The 19,114-nt window shown below is 41.8% G+C and overlaps 1 protein-coding gene across 2 annotated transcripts; it reads right to left on the bottom strand.

The window, feature by feature from the left end:
* Window positions 1-1,279: 1,279 nt before the first annotated feature.
* LOC118391750 (zinc finger CCHC domain-containing protein 10-like) lies at window positions 1,280-5,833 on the bottom strand. Of its 2 annotated transcripts, none has more exons than XM_052457610.1 (4): window positions 5,609-5,833; window positions 2,941-3,102; window positions 2,435-2,479; window positions 1,280-2,217 (listed from the first exon to the last, which is right to left on the bottom strand). In XM_052457610.1, exons 2-4 carry the CDS (start codon window positions 2,988-2,990, stop codon window positions 2,001-2,003), a joined length of 312 nt encoding a protein of 103 aa, XP_052313570.1. In that variant the 5' UTR covers window positions 2,991-3,102; window positions 5,609-5,833; the 3' UTR covers window positions 1,280-2,000. The 2 variants fall into 2 exon arrangements, with proteins under 2 accessions (XP_052313570.1, XP_052313569.1); XM_052457609.1 differs by lacking the exon at window positions 5,609-5,833 and adding an exon at window positions 4,497-4,862.
* Between the last annotated feature and the right edge of the window lie 13,281 nt (window positions 5,834-19,114).

Here is a 19,114-nt window from a genome sequence, read left to right as displayed (position 1 = left end):
TGAAAAATTTCCCCACAGCATGCTGCCACCACCGTGCTTCACCGTAAGGATTGTGCCAGGTTTCCTCCAGACGTGATGCTTGGCATTCAGGCCAAAGAGTTCAATCTTGTTTCCTTTAGGTGCCTTAGAAAACTCCAAGCGAGCAGTCATGTGCTTTTTACTGTTGAGTGCCTTCCGTCTGGCCATTCTACCAAAAAGGCCTGATTGGTGGAGTGTTGCAGAGATGGTTGTCCTTCTGGAAGTTTCTCCCATCGCCACACCGGATCTCTGTCAGAGACCGTCGGGTTCTTGGTCACCTCCCTGACCAAGGCCTTTCTCCCCCAATTGCTCAGTTTGGCCAGGCGGCCAGCTCTAGGAAGTCTTGGTGGTTCCAAAATTCTTCCATTTAAGAATAAGGGAGGTAATGTTCTTTGGGACCATCATTCTGCAGAATTGCTTTGGCACACTTCCCCAGATCTGTGCCTCGATGCAATCCTGTCTCTGAGCTCTACGGACAAGTCTAGGACCGAAAAGCTCCATAACAGCTTTTAGTTTATTTGGTAAATATTTCCTTAACTCTTCTTGAACTGCACTGTTGGTTAAGGGCTTGTAAGTAAGCATTTCACGGTAATGTCTACACTTGTTGTATTCGGCGCATGTGCCAAATAAAGTTTGATTTTACTTGCTTCAACCTCATGACTTGGTTTTTGCTCTGACATGCACTGTCAACTGTGGGAACTTATATAGACAGGTGTGTGCCTTTCCAAATCATGTCCAATCAATTGAGTTTACCACAGGTGGAGTCCAATTAAGTTGTGAAACAGCTCAAGGATGATCAATGGAAACAGGATGCACCTGAGCTCAATTTTGTAATTATGGGTTATTGTGTGTAGATTGAGGAAAAACAATGATTTCATTAATTTTAGAATAAGGCAGAAACGTAACAAAATGTGGAGAAAGTAAAAGGGTTCAAATACTTTCCGAATGCGCTGTATTGTAGCGAATATGGCTTCAACTGGGACTTGAACTCAGGCCCATCGACTAGACCCAACACCTTAGCAGTTACGCCAAGAGATCCATTCTCTACCCTCCCTGGCCCTTCCATCGGGAAGCACACCCCTAAAACACTTCTCTCTCAAGTACAACGCCCAGGCACACCTTCGATGGCCTCACAGTAGTTCCACCCCACTTGACACCAACGCATACAATTTGCTACACTTTCAAGGTACTCAAGTGCTATAATGGTTGACTTTGTTCCATCTGGACAGAAAGAAAATACAAAAAAACACCAACAGGTAAATACACTTGCAACTGGCTTTTTATTTTAATTATTCAATGCTGTGACACTAGGTAAAAAAAAAAGTTTAAAGCATGACCAACTTACGGGTGGCAGGCATACATTGGCATGATCACAATCGGGCTGTGCCTAACAAAGGAGACCATACAAATGTCCTTAAAATGGCAGTTGATAAAGTCAACAACAACATATCAAAAGAATGCCAAAATCAATAACACACTTCACAAAACAACCAAAGCCAAGCTTTACTGGGCTGGTAATGTTTCTGGAATCGTACTAGAAAGAATATTAAAAGGAAAATGAATGGGTAAATGTGTCTATAGCTGCTGCTGCAGCAGCCCCCCTCCCAAAAAAAGTATTTGTTACATATCTTTCAGTAGCAAAAGTCATAACAGTAGATACATAGCTGTACATGTATGGAGTCACTCAAAAACATTAGAAAGTAAGGAACTACAACATCTAAGAAGCAAATACATTTCTCAATTTTAATCTAGACAAATTTCCTAACTTGCTATGAGACCAAGTTGAGATATGACCACACCTTTCCACTGACATTACAGGGGGGTTAATGCAGGGGAGAGAACACATTCTGACAAATGCTAATACCTCACTGCTTGTTGATTACAATTTACACCATATCATTTTTAAGACAGCTCCTTAACAGCTAAAGGGTCCGAGTTTAGCTCAGGTTAATGCCATGGTGGAATACAATACAGCTCAGCCTTCATTTCTTCTTCTTTTTCTTCTTGGGAGGACCTTGATCCGAGTCGCTACCTTTAGATGAATCGGAACCCGAGCTGCTTGAGCTGCTAGAGGAAGAGGAGCTAGAACTGTCATCACTGTCGTCCGACGAAGAGCTTGAGGAGTCACTACTGTCAGACGATGAGTCACTGGAAGAGCTGTCAGAATCACTGCTGCTACTACCACTTGAATCCTTTGACCTGAAAGCAAGTAACACAACATACAAAACCATTGCATAAGCAGAATAGTGAGTACATTGCAGAAGGCATAGTGCAGGCAATGTCAGGCACAGCCAAAATCTCTATTGCATATAATAATAAAAATTACTTTGCTCTACCCATTTAAGTTATATCTGCAATCATCAATGTTAGAACCATTTTATGGGGTGAGAGCTGAAAAGTAACCTGTGACAGTTACCTTTTCTTCTTAATTTTTTTCTCACTGGAGTCCTCCTTTCCTGGTCTGAATACAGATGAAAATAGTAACATGTCATGGCTGAGAAAATTCCAAAGATTATTCAAAACCAACCAGGGGAAATTAAAAGTGAAAAGGAACTTTACAGTGGATATGGCCTCCCATTGACAAGTTCTACTGTAACACCTCTTGATGGCAGTGCTAGACAATTATGAGGTTGGATTACAGTGCTAGCCTCAAATTCCAAACCGATTACCACTGCATCCATGCAGCGAACCATTCCTGTATGCTTCTGAGAACAGGGCGGCTCACGAGGCTATTGCAGTACATGGTACCCCCCCCCCCCCTAGCAACATCATCATCATCCTCCTCCTCCTCCGCACCTCCCTCTATTGGTCTCCGGTGTTTAAAACATCTTCAGAACAACAACAAAAAGTTACCCACTGTCAAGCTGACTTTGCTGTACAGCGCTCATCCAAAACAAATCAAATACTTCATGGTTGACCTACCCTGTGGTATTGACCTGTTTATTTTCATTTTCTTTCAGTTTCTTTTTCATTTCTGTTGTCCTTGATGGCCTGTGAAGGTATTTTCGTTTACCAATGCACTCATATGTCCAGTGTCCAAACTCCAAACATTTCTGACACCGAACATGTTGTTTATTTGCCTCCCTGTATGAAAATCAAATTTCGTACAGTTTAGCAGATGTTGTACCAGGTGCGGCGAATTGCTTTTTTACTCACTCCTAACAATGCAGTAAAATGTCAAACAGTACACACAAATCAAACAATTTAAATATGAAATCAACAAATGTCCGAAAGAATCAAATTTAAAAACCAAAAACAAATAGCACTGTAACAGTAATCTAAATTCAATCTATATGTTTTACACCGGATGAATTTACACAAGATATACTAAGAATGGTCTGTACCAACAGTAGATTTATTAGTGAGCTATGTCAAGAATCCAGTGTATAAATATGTGCGCATAAACAGTGTAACTAAAATGCAATGTACAGTAGTAGAAATGTTAGAAAGAGCCATGTTGAGAATACATTATTTAAATACACAGTACAGAACCCCATGGCAAAATGGATAGAATTGCAGGAAATGTTCGTGCCACTGAATTAATTTAAAATATTGATGGGAGACTCTTACGGAGTGTAAATGTTTTTTAGGCTGGATCATGTTGTTGTACGTTTTAATTCTGTAAATGTATTGATTGTTGCCACTTTCTTGGCCAGGTCTCCCTTGAAAAATAGATTGTCTCAATGGGCTTTTCCTGGTTAAATAAATCGTGTGTGTGTGTGTGTGGGGGGGGAGAACATTGACACGAGTATAAATTATCAATACTGAAATAGCTGGATAATGCCAGCTGTTTCTTGGGCAAATGGTTCCCGTGGTCAAATTAAGTGCTTCTTTAAGGAATACCTAGGATAGGATAAGTAATCCTTCTCACCCCCCTAAAAGATTTAGATGCACTATTGTAAAGTGGCTGTTCCACTTGATGTCATAAGGTGAATGCACCAATTTGTAAGTCGCTCTGGATAAGAGAGTCTGCTAAATGACTTAAATGTAAAAATGTAAATGTAAGTGCGCATGATACTTTTTCGGAATAGAGTAACCTCCCTGACTGGATCTGAGTGTCTACGGCCTGTTAAGAAATATTGAGACCAATGTGGCACTAGTAGTTGCTGGCTAAAGAACTGTGCCCGTTCCCCAGACACAGTGTTGCACTTCAGTAGTAACGTAAAGTTAGCTAGCGCTAGCTAACTTATGTAGGGGCTATAAAACATGCAGACAGGAGGAAATGCATGCTTGTTAGACAAATGTATACTATATGAAGTGTAACTATTTTGTTAACTTGGTACATCATTATTGCCTATATAATCTCAAACAAATGAAAAAAATGTTGTAGCCAAGTAACGTTAGCTAGATAGCGTTAAGTCAGGCCAGTATTGTTAGCTCGCTATTCGGAACTCAGTCTTAACATGGCGATCTCTAAATACTCTGAATCGAGTAAGTATACCAAAACACCTTAGCATGTTAGCAATAACCAAACTTACGCTTGTCGACGAGCAATAACTCTGTGCATGGGCGTCGCCATATTGCAATTTATCCAAAGATAACTAACCCAAGACAGACCACAGCCTGTCGTTTCCAATGGGAACAAATGAATCATAGTGGGCAGAACAGGCTAGTTTGAAGGGCAGAGGCAAGCACGAGCTAGTGAGATCCTATTGACGCGCTCGAGCATGTATTTGCATATTTCCAGTAGCGAACGCCTATTCTGTGAAGTACGCGTGTGCAATAACTCAATTCGACCTTGCGCTCCAAAACAACGGAACTTTGGTAAAGGGTAATGTCTACAAAACTTAGTCCACCCTGGTCGTAACACTATTATAGTTTTGGGAAAAGAACACTGTATTGAGATAATTGTTTCATCAATGAGAAAATGAGAAGACTGAGAAGAATGTCGACCAAAATCCATCTCGCTCCTCCTTCTCCCATTGGGCTTCCTTTTATCACCATATTTGTCGGGGAGTGGAAACGCCAACCGGATGCTTCAGATTTATACATCCGGCAAAAATCTGGCTCATTGTTATATCAGCGGTTGAGCTACTTCATTTTCTTCAGTGGGGTTTAACAGTGGTTGGCATCCAATATTAACGTTGCATTACCGCCACCAACAGGACTGGAGTATAAATCATTATACTTTGTGATGCAAAAAGAGGAAAAGCAAAACAAAAATATACCTTTTCATCTAATCCTACTGCCATCACAAACCCACCACCCCATTATACTATTTGACCCCATCTAATCTGGGAGGATGTAGCCCAATATTGGACTAAAGAAGCCTAACCTTACTCATTAGTACAAGGACCTTAAATGTTCTGTTCAAAGGGTGAATTGGCTCAGGAAGCAAAAACAGCCAAATAATACATCTAAACGTGAATTTATTCTCAATTACGGTTCTAAAATCCCTCAACTTTCATATCACATAAAAAAGCATCATATTCCTCTACTTTCATATCACAAGGCAGTTAACCCACTGTTCCTAGGTCGTCATTGAAAATAATAATGTTTTCTTAACGGACTTGCCTAGTTAAATAAATATCAAATATATAATTTTTTTGAAACACCAAAATAACTTCACAAATGCAAAATTCACACTTACTGTACGGTGTTTTAACAGTTGCAGCCACAGTATTTTTCAGTGACAACACGTTTGTGGCGTCTATCTTCCATTGCCACACAGGTGTTTGGAGACATAGATAGCTAATTAGCACAAGGAGTCCAAAGGAAAACAAGACCTGTACAGGAAATATGCCCTGTGGGGATCCTAACCCTATGAACGTGTCTATCAATTTAACATTTTGTTTTTTGAAAGGCTGCGGTGCGTTCTGTGTACCTACCCTACCGCATTCGCTCAATATTTTCAATGTATGCGTTGCTGTATAGTGTGGTGGTACAAACGGAAGACTGTAACTACCAATTGGATACTACGAAATTGGGGAGAAAAAGGGCTAAAAAAATAATAAAAATAATAAAAACTAAGATTAATAAATAAATATTAATTTAAAAAATATTTTAGCTAGTTGAATATATTAATATATATATATATATATATATATATTAATAATATTAATACAAAATATATTATGAAGTACAAATTACAAGTGCATAACTCTATCATTAAGAAACCTTGTTGGAAAAACAATTTGCATCATTATTTTATTGCAATGTGATCATAAACCATGTTCAATATTTGATTGACAATAAAGAAAAGCCTCATGTTGATGTTGGTCACATTATTGCTAATTAATGTGAGCTGGTCATGCTGCGAGCCCTGTGCAGTTCCAAAACAATCCAAAGGGTGGCAGTTTAGACCACAAATTAATGTTTCGCATGAAATAATGTTCTAGTTACCTGCAATAGCGCAGGATTGGGATTTTAGGTTGCCATTTTTTGGATTATGTTGGAACTGCGTGATCTCACATTAACAGTAGGCTTGTATTTTTACTGTAGGTGGAGGGGGGCAGATAATTTTTGCAGATATGTACAAACGCAGGCACCAAACGCACTTGGACATAATTATTTTATTATATTTGTGGTAATAAATTACAGATTCCAAGGTCAATTCGCTACAGGACAATAATTCTACCTATTTAATTACACAAAAACACCTCCTCCAACCCCCCTGTAGTAACAACACTTCCAACTAAATAGTAACAATGTTTACGAGTTATATTACACAGTACTAGGATTTTAGGCTACTGAGTGGTGCAGCAGTCTAAGGCACTGCATCGCAGTGCTAGAGGCATCACTACAGACCCTGGTTCAATCACGGGCTGTATCACAACCGGCTGTGATTGGGTCCCATTAGGTGGCGCACAATTGGGCCAGCGTCGTTCGGGTTAGGGGAGGGACAGTGACAGTGACAGAAACATATCAGGGTCTAACAGTTTATACACACATGTCAGAAGTGGCATCTTTCTTTTTTTTGAGAGGTAATGTTTAGCAAGAACTACTTCTTCTGGCTGGAGAGGAATATGACATGTTTGTCTTGTGTGGGCCTCCCCTCGCCTGAGTTCTCTCTGTCCTGTCTGCTTCTCTTTCTTCCTTGCTGTTTGAAGTTCTGCTTTCCTGAATCTCCTATATCATTACAGAGATGGCATAGTATCAGTGCCGTAGCAATATGGAGTATTCTGAACAGACAAAAACACACAGAAGCAATATGCGCGTACACACACACGCAACATGTCCATATTACCTCAACTAACCGGTGCCCCCGCACATTAACTCTGTACCGGTACCCCCCTGTATATAGTCTCGCTATTGTTATTTTCCTGCTTCTGTTTAATTACTTGTTACTTTTATTTCTTATTCTTATCTGTATTTTTTTTAACTGCATTCACTGTATTCGGCACATGTGACTAATAACATTTGATTTGAGCAACAGGCAAATAATGTTTACCTGAATTGAGCTAAAGGTCCTATCTGGGAAATTTCTGTTCCTTAATCAAATCAAATGTATTTATTAAGACCTTCTTACATCAGCTGATGTCACAAAGTGCTGTACAGAAACCCTGCCTAAAACCCCAAACAGCAAGCAATGCAGGTGTAGAAGCATGATGGCTAGGAAAAACTCCCTAGAAAGGCCAGAACCTAGGAAGAAACCTAGACAGGAACCAGGCTATGAGGGGTGGCCAGTCCTGCTGTGCCGGGTGGAGATTATAGCAGAACATGGCCAAGATGTTCAAATGTTCATAGCAGGGTCAAATAATAATAATCACAGTGGTTGTCGAGGGTGCAACAGGTCAGCACAACAGGAGTCAATGTCAGTTGGCTTTTCATAGCCGATCATTCAGAGTATCTGTCCCGCTTCTGCTGTCTCTAGAGAGTTGAAAACAGCAGGTCTGGGACAGGTAGCACTTCCAGTGAATAGGTCAGGGTTCCATAGCTGCAGGCAGAACAGTTGAAACTGGAGCAGCAGCACAGCCAGGTGAACTGGGGACAGCAAGGAGTCATCAGGCCAGGAAGTCCTGAGGCATGATCCTAGGGCTCAGGTCCTCCAAGAGAAAGAAAGAAAATTAGAGAGAGTATACTTAAATTCACACAGATCATTGGATAAGACAGGAGAAATACTCCAGACATAAGACTGACCCTAGCCCCCCCGACACATAAACTACTGCAGCATAAATACTGGAGGCTGAGACAGGAGGGGTCGGGAGACACTGGCCCCGTCCGACGATACCCCCAAACAGGCCCTGTCCTTAATGATATTAGCAGTTCACTCAGTATTAAGCCTGACTAACACTAAACTGTCTTACCCTTCACTAACAACAATACCCATGTTCTCTCTGTTGCTTTAGCAACTAAATCAACATGTGTTCAACCATGGGGCAAAACAAATGAGGTTGGTTTAGATAGTTGACAACATGTAACTACATTTCATCTCACATTTACATTTACATTTAAGTCATTTAGCAGACGCTCTTATCCAGAGCGACTTACAAATTGGTGCATTCACCTTATGACATCCAGTGGAACAGCCACTTTACAATAGTGTATCTAAATCTTTTAAGGGGGGGGGGGGTGAGAAGGATTACTTTATCCTATCCTAGGTATTCCTTAAAGAGGTGGGGTTTCAGGTGTCTCCGGAAGGTGGTGATTGACTCCGCTGTCCTGGCGTCGTGGGGGAGTTTGTTCCACCATTGGGGGCCAGAGCAGCGAACAGTTTTGACTGGGCTGAGCGGGAACTGTACTTCCTCAGTGGTAGGGAGGCGAGCAGGCCAGAGGTGGATGAACGCAGTGCCCTTGTTTGGGTGTAGGGCCTGATCAGAGCCTGGAGGTACTGAGGTGCCGTTCCCCTCACAGCTCCGTAGGCAAGCACCATGGTCTTGTAGCGGATGCGAGCTTCAACTGGAAGCCAGTGGGGAGAGCGGAGGAGCAGGGTGACGTGAGAGAACTTGGGAAGGTTGAACACCAGACAGGCTGCAGCGTTCTGGATGAGTTGTAGGGTTTTAATGGCACAGGCAGGGAGCCCAGCCAACAGCGAGTTGCAGTAATCCAGACGGGAGATGACAAGTGCCTGGATTAGGACCTGCGCCGCTTCCTGTGTGAGGCAGGGTCGTACTCTGCGGATGTTGTAGAGCATGAACCTACAGGAACGGGCCACCGCCTTGATGTTAGTTGAGAACGACAGGGTGTTGTCCAGGATCACGCCAAGGTTCTTAGCGCTCTGGGAGGAGGACACAATGGAGTTGTCAACCGTGATGGCGAGATCATGGAACGGGCAGTCCTTCCCCGGGAGGAAGAGCAGCTCCGTCTTGCCGAGGTTCAGCTTGAGGTGGTGATCCGTCATCCACACTGATATGTCTGCCAGACATGCAGAGATGTGATTCGCCACCTGGTCATCAGAAGGGGGAAAGGAGAAGATTAATTGTGTGTCGTCTGCATAGCAATGATAGGAGAGACCATGTGAGGTTATGACAGAGCCAAGTGACTTGGTGTATAGCGAGAATAGGAGAGGGCCTAGAACCGAGCCCTGGGGGACACCAGTGGTGAGAGCGCGTGGTGAGGAGACAGATTCTCGCCACGCCACCTGGTAGGAGCGACCTGTCAGGTAGGACGCAATCCAAGCGTGGGCCGCGCCGGAGATGCCCAACTCGGAGAGGGTGGAGAGGAGGATCTGATGGTTCACAGTATCGAAGGCAGCCGATAGGTCTAGAAGGATGAGAGCAGAGGAGAGAGAGTTAGCTTTAGCAGTGCGGAGCGCCTCCGTGATACAGAGAAGAGCAGTCTCAGTTGAATGACTAGTCTTGAAACCTGACTGATTTGGATCAAGAAGGTCATTCTGAGAGAGATAGCGGGAGAGCTGGCCAAGGACGGCACGTTCAAGAGTTTTGGAGAGAAAAGAAAGAAGGGATACTGGTCTGTAATTGATGACATCGGAGGGATCGAGTGTAGGTTTTTTCAGAAGGGGTGCAACTCTCGCTCTCTTGAAGACGGAAGGGACGTAGCCAGCGGTCAGGGATGAGTTGATGAGCGAGGTGAGGTAAGGGAGAAGGTCTCCGGAAATGGTCTGGAGAAGAGAGGAGGGGATAGGGTCAAGCGGGCAGGTTGTTGGGCGGCCGGCCGTCACAAGACGCGAGATTTCATCTGGAGAGAGAGGGGAGAAAGAGGTCAGAGCACAGGGTAGGGCAGTGTGAGCAGAACCAGCGGTGTCGTTTGACTTAGCAAACTTAACAAATCTCCTATGTTTATTGCAAACAAATACATTTGCACAATGACCACTTGTCTCAAATACATAATTACAGTTGTTGGTTAGCTAGCACATTTTAGCCATATTTACATTGACATGAAATCAGTCAAAACAAGACATGGTTTCAATAACGATGACACATGCTGAAATGAGCCATTTAAGATTCCTCACATGGCAGTTAATCATTCTTGCTAGCAACCCGGCAATCCAGAATCACAACAGGCTGACTTCCGCCCCATGGAAGCGCGCACATAATTTCTGTGATGTTGTCAGCCAACCCATATATGTAGCTAGATGCTAAATAATTGTATTGTAAACACACACACACAAAAAATCGATTAACTTACTCTAACATATTTGGACGGTGACGTCCAAGTTAGTGATACTTGTGGGTGGAGAACATAGTTCAGTTTCTAGATAGCTTATAAATGATTGTCAAAACCCTGCTCATAATATGTACTAGGTAGCTAATGTTAACAGCACTCCTAGCTAAACTGGGTAACGTTAGTTAGTTTAGCGTTCTGTCAGTGCAGTTCTTGAGTCAACATGTTGAAATGTAAGTTACTCGAATCTGGCCATTTAAGTTTCACACGTTTGAGGGATTTATAAAATTGTAACAGTTAAATGAAGAAAAAAATGAAAAACAGAAGATTTTTTTCCCACCCCATTTACATTGTTAATATAATATCTGGCCAAGAGAATAATGTTAATACAATAGTTAGGATTGGAATTACAACGATAAGCATAATGCCATTTAACATCATCAGAGGTAAACATAGGTAATTCTGGAGATTTTATACACAACCATCCATGAATTTCAATCCATAGTTTACTAGAATGGCAGCATTAAAAACATATGCTCTATAGATTCTGAATCATAGGAACAAAAAACACAAGGTATTTTGTCAAAAGTGAATCTTTTGTGCAATAAATCATTAACAGGGTAGATGGAATAAAATATTTTAAAATGTGTTTCTTTAACTTTAGGTATAACTGGACAATTAAGGTAAATGATAGTCAGTCATGTTTGACCATAGCATGGGTTGGTCACTTCCATAGCAATATATTGAATTATATTCACCAATCGTATCCACTTATCGTTGAATTTGTTATTCAAGATTCAAGTCATTAATTTGGAAAAGAGGGAATAACCTCATAATATAACACAGTGTTCTTAATACGTCCAAGTAAAGGAAGTGGAATTGCTTTGCAAACCTTCATATATTGTCTCTGAGTAATATTAACATGAAACAACATGAACTCATCAAACGGCAAAGCGCTCTCTCCCTCAGAGATTGAATAGTCGCCAGTGTGCGCCGAAATATAATTTATTTTGGACGAATCAAAAATGCCTTTGGAAAACCACTTTGACTCCGTCTCCTAAAGTGCCACTGTGCACATAAATGCTGGGTTTATGCAGCACTAAAAAGGCCAGGAGGAACAGGGCTCATGATTGGAGTAGTCAGTGTAATGCAGTTTATTTAGCATAGTTTGTTTTTCATCATCTCAGCAGGGCAAAATACTCGGGGCTGAGAGACAAAATCATTCGTGGCTGAGAGACTAAATCATTCACGAAAGCCACGGTCTGGTGACGTCAATGGCTCCTACCACACCTATTTTCTAGTGACGTTACGTTTGATACCGGACCTCCGATGCATTCGTCGAAATCGCTCAACCGTTTACTTCAAAGCAGTGTGCAGATACATTTATCGCTTTATCAGAAGCACGTGATCAATGATGTCCGACGATTCGTTTCATCGAACAACCACCTGATTGGTATGGCATTGGGCTCGTATGCGTGGTAAGGCGAAAACAACAGACAAGACAAAAGGCGAGGAGTGAAATGGGGGGTGCTTCTGTGACAGCCAGACACTGATGGGGTTTTCCAACAGCAAGGCTCATTGGAAAATAGCTGTGTTGCCATTGTTTATACATTTGGTATTTATTATGTAGAAATAAGTATGTCTCCAACCCCCATATCACACACACTGAAATATGTACAATATTGTACAATCAATTGGTGAGAGAGAGACTCATATCACATTACCTTGTACATATCCATTGTAGAACTGCGTCAAAGTTGGTTCCTATTTCAGGCACTTCTTTGGTCACGTTGGTTTCCTGCCTTGGTTTCTCAAATGATTGCCTCGCCTGATTCACCAACTACTTCTCTGATAGAGTTCAGTGTGTCAAATCGGAGGGTCTGCTGTCCGGACCTCTGGCAGTCTCTATGGGGGTGCCACAGGGTTCAATTCTTGGACCGACTCTCTTCTCTGTATACATCAATGAGGTCGCTCTTGCTGCTGGTGAGTCCCTGATCCACCTCTACGCAGAAGACACCATTCTGTATACTTCCGGCCCTTCTTTGGACACTGTGTTAACAACCCTCCAGGCAAGCTTCAATGCCATACAACTCTCCTTCCGTGGCCTCCAATTGCTCTTAAATACAAGTAAAACTAAATGCATGCTCTTCAACCGATCGCTACCTGCACCTACCCGCCTGTCCAACATCACTACTCTGGACGGCTCTGACTTAGAATACGTGGACAACTACAAATACTTAGGTGTCTGGTTAGACTGTAAACTCTCCTTCCAGACCCATATCAAACATCTCCAATCCAAAGTTAAATCGAGAATTGGCTTCCTATTTCGCAACAAAGCATCCTTCACTCATGCTGCCAAACATACCCTTGTAAAACTGACCATCCTACCAATCCTCGACTTTGGCGATGTCATTTACAAAATAGCCTCCAATACCCTACTCAACAAATTGGATGCAGTCTATCACAGTGCAATCCGTTTTGTCACCAAAGCCCCATATACTACCCACCATTGTGACCTGTATGCTCTCGTTGGCTGGCCCTCGCTTCATACTCGTCGCCAAACCCACTGGCTCCATGTCATCTACAAGACCCTGCTAGGTAAAGTCCCCCCTTATCTCAGCTCGCTGGTCACCATAGCATCTCCCACCTGTAGCACACGCTCCAGCAGGTATATCTCTCTAGTCACCCCCAAAACCAATTATTTCTTTGGCCGCCTCTCCTTCCAGTTCTCTGCTGCCAATGACTGGAGCGAACTACAAAAATCTCTGAAAACACTTATCTCCCTCACTAGCTTTAAGCACCAACTGTCAGAGCATCTTACAGATTACTGCACCTGTACATAGCCCACCTATAATTTAGCCCAAACAACTACCTCTTTCCCAACTGTATTTAATTTATTTATTTATTTTGCTCCTTTGCACCCCATTATTTTGATTTATACTTTGCACATTCTTCCATTGCAAAACTACCATTCCAGTGTTTTACTTGCTATATTGTATTTACTTTGCCACCATGGCCTTTTTTGCCTTTACCTCCCTTCTCACCTAATTTGCTCACATTGTATATAGACTTGTTTATACTGTATTATTGACTGTATGTTTGTTTTACTCCATGTGTAACTCTGTGTCGTTGTATCTGTCGAACTGCTTTGCTTTATCTTGGCCAGGTCGCAATTGTAAATGAGAACTTGTTCTCAACTTGCCTACCTGGTTAAATAAAGGTGAAATAAAAAAAATAATTTTTTTTAAAAAAAACGTTCTTGTGGGTCAAAGAAAAACACCATGATTGGTTGACAATAGAGTCTCCCACAATGCAGGTGATTGCTGCAGGATTGCTGAAGTTGGTGAAGAGCAACTGCAGAAACTTGCAGTCAAAACTCCATGACCTTTGATCAAACTTCATGTGGTCGACATGTAGACGGACGCAAGTCGGACCATTTTTATATAATAATGCAACACACTTTGAAAAGTGACAAGATGGCGTCCCGTCATCTATAACAAAGATTATGGATATACTGACAAGACGTACAGGTCTCTCCACCCTAACAATGGGAGTCATCCAGAAAGCGGCACGGCAGGCTGTCTAGCTCCCTCCTATCCTTTCTTTAGATTGGTGGATACATCTTATTATTGTAATTATTTTTGAATATTCAATGGTGGTTGTTGACGTTAACTGCCAGTATCCACTGGAGAGTGATGCTATGTGACTTGCCTCATATCATGAATATGCATAGCCATCTCAAGACAAATCCAATATAAAGTGTTTTTTTCTTCAAATTGCTGGGATGTCACATGTTATACTTACACAGGTACACTCCACAACTTATCTAGAAGAAAAATAAACACACACCTATTTAGGCGAGGTGCTGGCTAGCGGAGTAGAAAACCTGAAAATAAAAGAGAGCCGCACAGTCTAGGAGCTCAGATGCAAACATTTAATTACCAACGTTTCGACAGCCAAGCTGTCTTCATCAGGGTATAATCACAAACACTGCGGGATGACTCGTTTATGTAGTGTCAAAAGACACAGGTGACACAGGTGTCTGTTATCATGGCCAAGAGTAATTATCAAATATTAAAATGTCATACAAAGAACAGCATACAAACAACAAATGGATGGCATACGATCATAAATTCATTTGACTACACAAGCTTACAAACAATTACAATGGCAAAGTCACAATAATCACAAGAATGGCTTCAGATCAAAGTCTACGTTGAGACCGAAGGGCGCAAGGGTCTTTAAGTTAAAGATCCAGGCAGCCTCTCGTTTTAAAAATAGATTATCAAGGTCACCCCCTCTCCTAGGGAGGGAGACATGTTCGATGCCAATATAACGCAGAGACGAAATCGAGTGGCCTGCCTCCAAGAAAAACCCTCAACAACTTAAGCATTATGAATCTTCTATCCGATCAAATAAACCTCACGTAGCAAATAAGCCATTCATTTTTTGGTTGAACAAATTTAACACTCATTGACCTCCATACACAAGTCCTTGCTTGGTGGGCGAAACAACAAAACAAACGTGACATGCTGGAGTGTGTCAAACTGGATCTTCTGTTTCGTGCCTTAGGCAAGAATAGGAAGTTCTAGGCAAAAAACGTACACTAATTGTAACTCGGAGATTCCAAGTTGTCTTAAACACGGCATTGAATTGGGCTGCAGGCCCGTTGTTGGGAGAGCCCAGTAATTGTTTGCTACAAATTGGATTTCAGGCGAAAGGATTTTCCGTCACTCAGCGCCCTTCATGACAGCGTTTGCGACCATTTTGCTGTCTTGCTTGTGTGTCTGAGTGGAGCTGACATATAAATAAATATATACACAAAAATAAACCACAATCGGCGAAAAAGGACAGAAGTGAGGGAGAGGCTGCAAGCTGTGGCTAGCGATCAATCGTTGATACAAACAAACAATCAAACTTAACTCGGTGTGTCCGCGGTTCGGCATGGCTGTGCTGTGACTTGGGGAGAGATAGTTATGGAGAAGAAAGTGAAGCAGGTATGGAGCATAGTAGTACAACTAAAGCGGCCAGTAAGAAAGAGAAAATAAAGGAGTTGGGTTTTGTAGGTGAGCGAGATGTCTATGGAGGCCGAAAAATAAGTTTGAGGAGAGCAAACCGTTTCCAACGCTAGAGGCTGTTTACAGGTAGAAAGGGCTAGCTAGATAAGTCGCATGGACGTGAGTAGGAGGATAAAGTGATTCTGAAGTTTAGGGGGGAAGGGGGAGTTGGGGCTATGAGTCCGATAAGGTTGACAGCTGGGACAAAGAGTTGGTTGGGGAAGGTGTCAATGTTAGTGTTAAGAGATTGGAGATTGTTGGTGTTCTGTAAGGACATGGAGCAGAGGGAAAAAGCTTTCAGAGTGAAGCTAAAAGGGAAGTGTAAGGTGGTGTTGAGCAGCTCGACTGATCAAACAGGGAAGCAGTGGATTAAAGGGGTGATAACAGGAGTGAGTGTTAGCACTAAAGAGGTAAGGGACAACTTGAGAGGAGTCCTTCTAGTGAATGTTCAAAGATTGCAAGCAACTAGGGGTGGATTTAGAGTAGATAGCCCATCTATTCTGTTACACTGCAAGGACCGGGTACTTCCAAATAAAGTAACCATAGGATAAATTAGTTATTATGTGAGGGCTTACAGTGGGGCAAAAAAAGTATTTAGTCAGCCAACAAATGTGCAAGTTCTCCCACTTAAAAAGATGAGAGGCCTGTAATTTTCATCATAGTTACACTTCAACTATGACAGATAAAATGAGAAGAAAAAAATCCAGAAAATCACATTGTAGGATTTATGAATTTCAACCGGCCTCTAGCAGCTTACCCTGAAAATTAGTTGGCAATACTGCCCTGGACCAAACAGGCAGACACATAGGAAAAATGTGCTAGACCCTACATAAAAAATATATACTCTCGATGTAGGAATATCGCAAAAATATGATCAATGTCTCATTCAAGAGAAGAAATCTTCATGAGTTATGACATCGGCCAGAATTGAAATATGACATGTATGATAGACGTTTCCGCGATCTAAAAGTCGTATACCAATTAACTTCCAGTGTAGTGACAGCGACTTTATTGCAGTACCACCTCATACCAGCCGGATTTCTGCCCGCTTGAACGTCAATAACTTAGATACACTTGAAACAAGAATAAGGGAAACGATAGAACATCACTCAGAGATGCACAAAAACAATATAATTTTAAAAATTGGTGAATCTTCTCTATAAGTATATTTAAAAACAAATCATTTTAGACTTTTACTCAAGTACTATTTTACTGGGTGACGTACACTTTTACTTAAGTCATTTTCTATTAAGGTATCTTTACTTTTACTCAAATATGAGAATATGGTACTTTTCCCACCACTGTTGGTTGCCCCGACCAACCTATCATCAAACTACAGTACTTACTCTGAAGTTTGACTAGTTTGACAGTCGGAGATTTATTTTCTGAGTTCCCAGTTGTTTTGAATGCACTAAAGTTGGATGTCGGAGATTTCCGAGTTCCCAGTTGATTTGAAAGCGGCATGAGAAGTCTTGCTGAAACCAGTCACGTGGGTCACGCAAACGAAGCAAGTCTTGATCAGGTTTTCCCAAACTCGATCCTGGGACCCATTGAGGAGATGGATATTTGTAAAGAAGAGTGAGGTCAGTTTCAGGACTTGAGTAAACAGGAGCTGTCTCAGGTTGATCTTAATTCAGATATAGAAACAGTGAATGATGGAATAAGAGGAGCAATAGTAGGGTCTGTAAGCATTGGTGTAAAGTACTTAAGTAAAAATACTTTCAAGTACTACTGAAGTTGTTTTTTTGGGGTATCTGTACTTTACTTTACTATTTATATTTTTGACAACTTCTACTTCACTTCATTCCTAAAGAAAACAATGTCATTTTTATCCATACATTTTCCCTGACACCCAAAAGTATTAGTTACATTTTGACAGGAAAAGAGTCCAATTCACACACTTTTAAGAGAAGATCCTTGGTGATCCCTACTGCCTCTGATCTGGTGGACTCACTAAAGACAAATCCTTCGTTTGTAAATTATGTCTGATTGTTGGACTGTGCCCCTGGCTATCCTTCAATAAAAAACAAGAAAATTGTGCCATCTGGTTTGCTTAATATAAGGAATTTGAAATGGTTTATACTTTTAATGTTGATACTTAAGTACATTTTAGCAATGCAATTTACTTTTGATACTTAAGTATATTTAAAACCAACAACTTTTAGACTTTTACTCAACTAACATTTTACTGGGTGACTTTCACTTTTACTTGAGTCATTCTCTATTAAGGTATCTTTACTTTTACTCAAGTATGACAATTGAGTACTTTTTCCACCTCTGGTGGGTTCAGGAAAGGCAAGGGAACGATGGCTCCTCTACTGTGCCTTGACTCAGTCATACAGAAGACACAGGCAAATGAGAGTTGATGGTAGCTGTGTTCTTTGATGTGGAAGAGGCTTATGACATGATGTGAAAGGAAGGCCTACTTATCTAGTTGGATAACATGGGGGTCGGAGGAAGAGGTTTAACTGGATAAAGGATTACATTTTTGGGCGATCAATGCAAGTGAGGTTGGGGAGCTATGATGTAGATAATGGTACCCCCTGCAGGGAAGTGTCATTAGTCCTTTGTTGTTCTCCATTGTAATTGACAATTTATTCTTCCAGGTGAGACCTGATATTGGGAGGTCATTGTTTGCGGATGATAGGGCACTGTGGAAGAGACCGAGAAATATTACCCATAAAGCCAGAGTTCATGAAGTGATTAGTGAAGTTGAGCAGTGGTCCGTCAGGTGGGGCTTCAAGTTTTCAGTTGAGAAAACATAGACTGTGTTTTTTTCTAGAAGGAAGGTTGGGGAGGAAATCTTATTGAAGTTGTATGGAAGGAATCTGGAGAGAGTGGGAGGGTTTAGGTTCCTGGGGTTCTGGTTTGACACTCGAATGACATGGGCGGAGCATATTAACAGAGTAGTTGTCAAAGGAAAGAAAATATTGAATGTGATGTGTTGCTTGTCAGGATTAGAGTGGGGGAGCCATAGAATGGCGTTGAAAATGATATGCGGTGCATTCAGAAAATATTCAGACCCCTTGACTTTTTCCACATTTTGTTACGTTACAGCTTTATTTCTAAAAATGTATTCAATTGTATTCAGACCCTTTACTAAATACTTTGTTGAAGCATCTTTGGCAGTGATTACAGCCTCGAGTCTTCTTGGGTGTGACGCTACAAGCTTGCCACACCTGTATTTGGACATTTTCTCCCATTCTTTTCTACAGAACCTTCCAAGCACTGTCAGATTGGATGGGGACCATCGCTGCGCAGCTATTTTCAGGTCTCTCCAATTGTCCCCAAGCCACTCCTTCGTTGTCTTGGCTGTGTGCTTAGGGTCATTGTACACTTGAAAGGTGAACCTTCGCCCCAGTCTGAGGTCCTGAGCTCTCTGCAGCAGGTTTTCATCAAGGATCTCTCTGTACGTTGCTCCGTTCATCTTTTCCTCAACCCTGACAAGTGTCCCAGTCCCTGACACTGAATAACACCCCACAGCATGATGCTACCACCACCATGCTTCACCATGGGGATGGTGCCAGCTTTCCTCC

This window comes from Oncorhynchus keta, chromosome 12, assembly GCF_023373465.1.
Source record: "Oncorhynchus keta strain PuntledgeMale-10-30-2019 chromosome 12, Oket_V2, whole genome shotgun sequence".
In the NCBI taxonomy this organism is placed as follows: Eukaryota; Metazoa; Chordata; class Actinopteri; order Salmoniformes; family Salmonidae; genus Oncorhynchus; species Oncorhynchus keta.
The sequence above is the reverse complement of the archived record's forward strand: the minus strand, read 5'-3'. Positions and strand labels throughout refer to the sequence as shown.

Excerpts from the sequence above, each read along its gene's own strand:
- LOC118391750 (XM_052457609.1), bottom strand. The coding sequence starts at position 4,612 with ATGATTCATTTGTTCCCATTGGAAACGACAGGCTGTGGTCTGTCTTGG. Across the intron at positions 3,103-4,496 it reads GTTATTGCTCGTCGACAAGC|GGAGGCAAATAAACAACATG; the intron begins GTAAGTTTGGTT and ends ATTTTCATACAG. Across the intron at positions 2,218-2,434 it reads AAAAAAATTAAGAAGAAAAG|GTCAAAGGATTCAAGTGGTA; the intron begins GTAACTGTCACA and ends ACTTGCTTTCAG.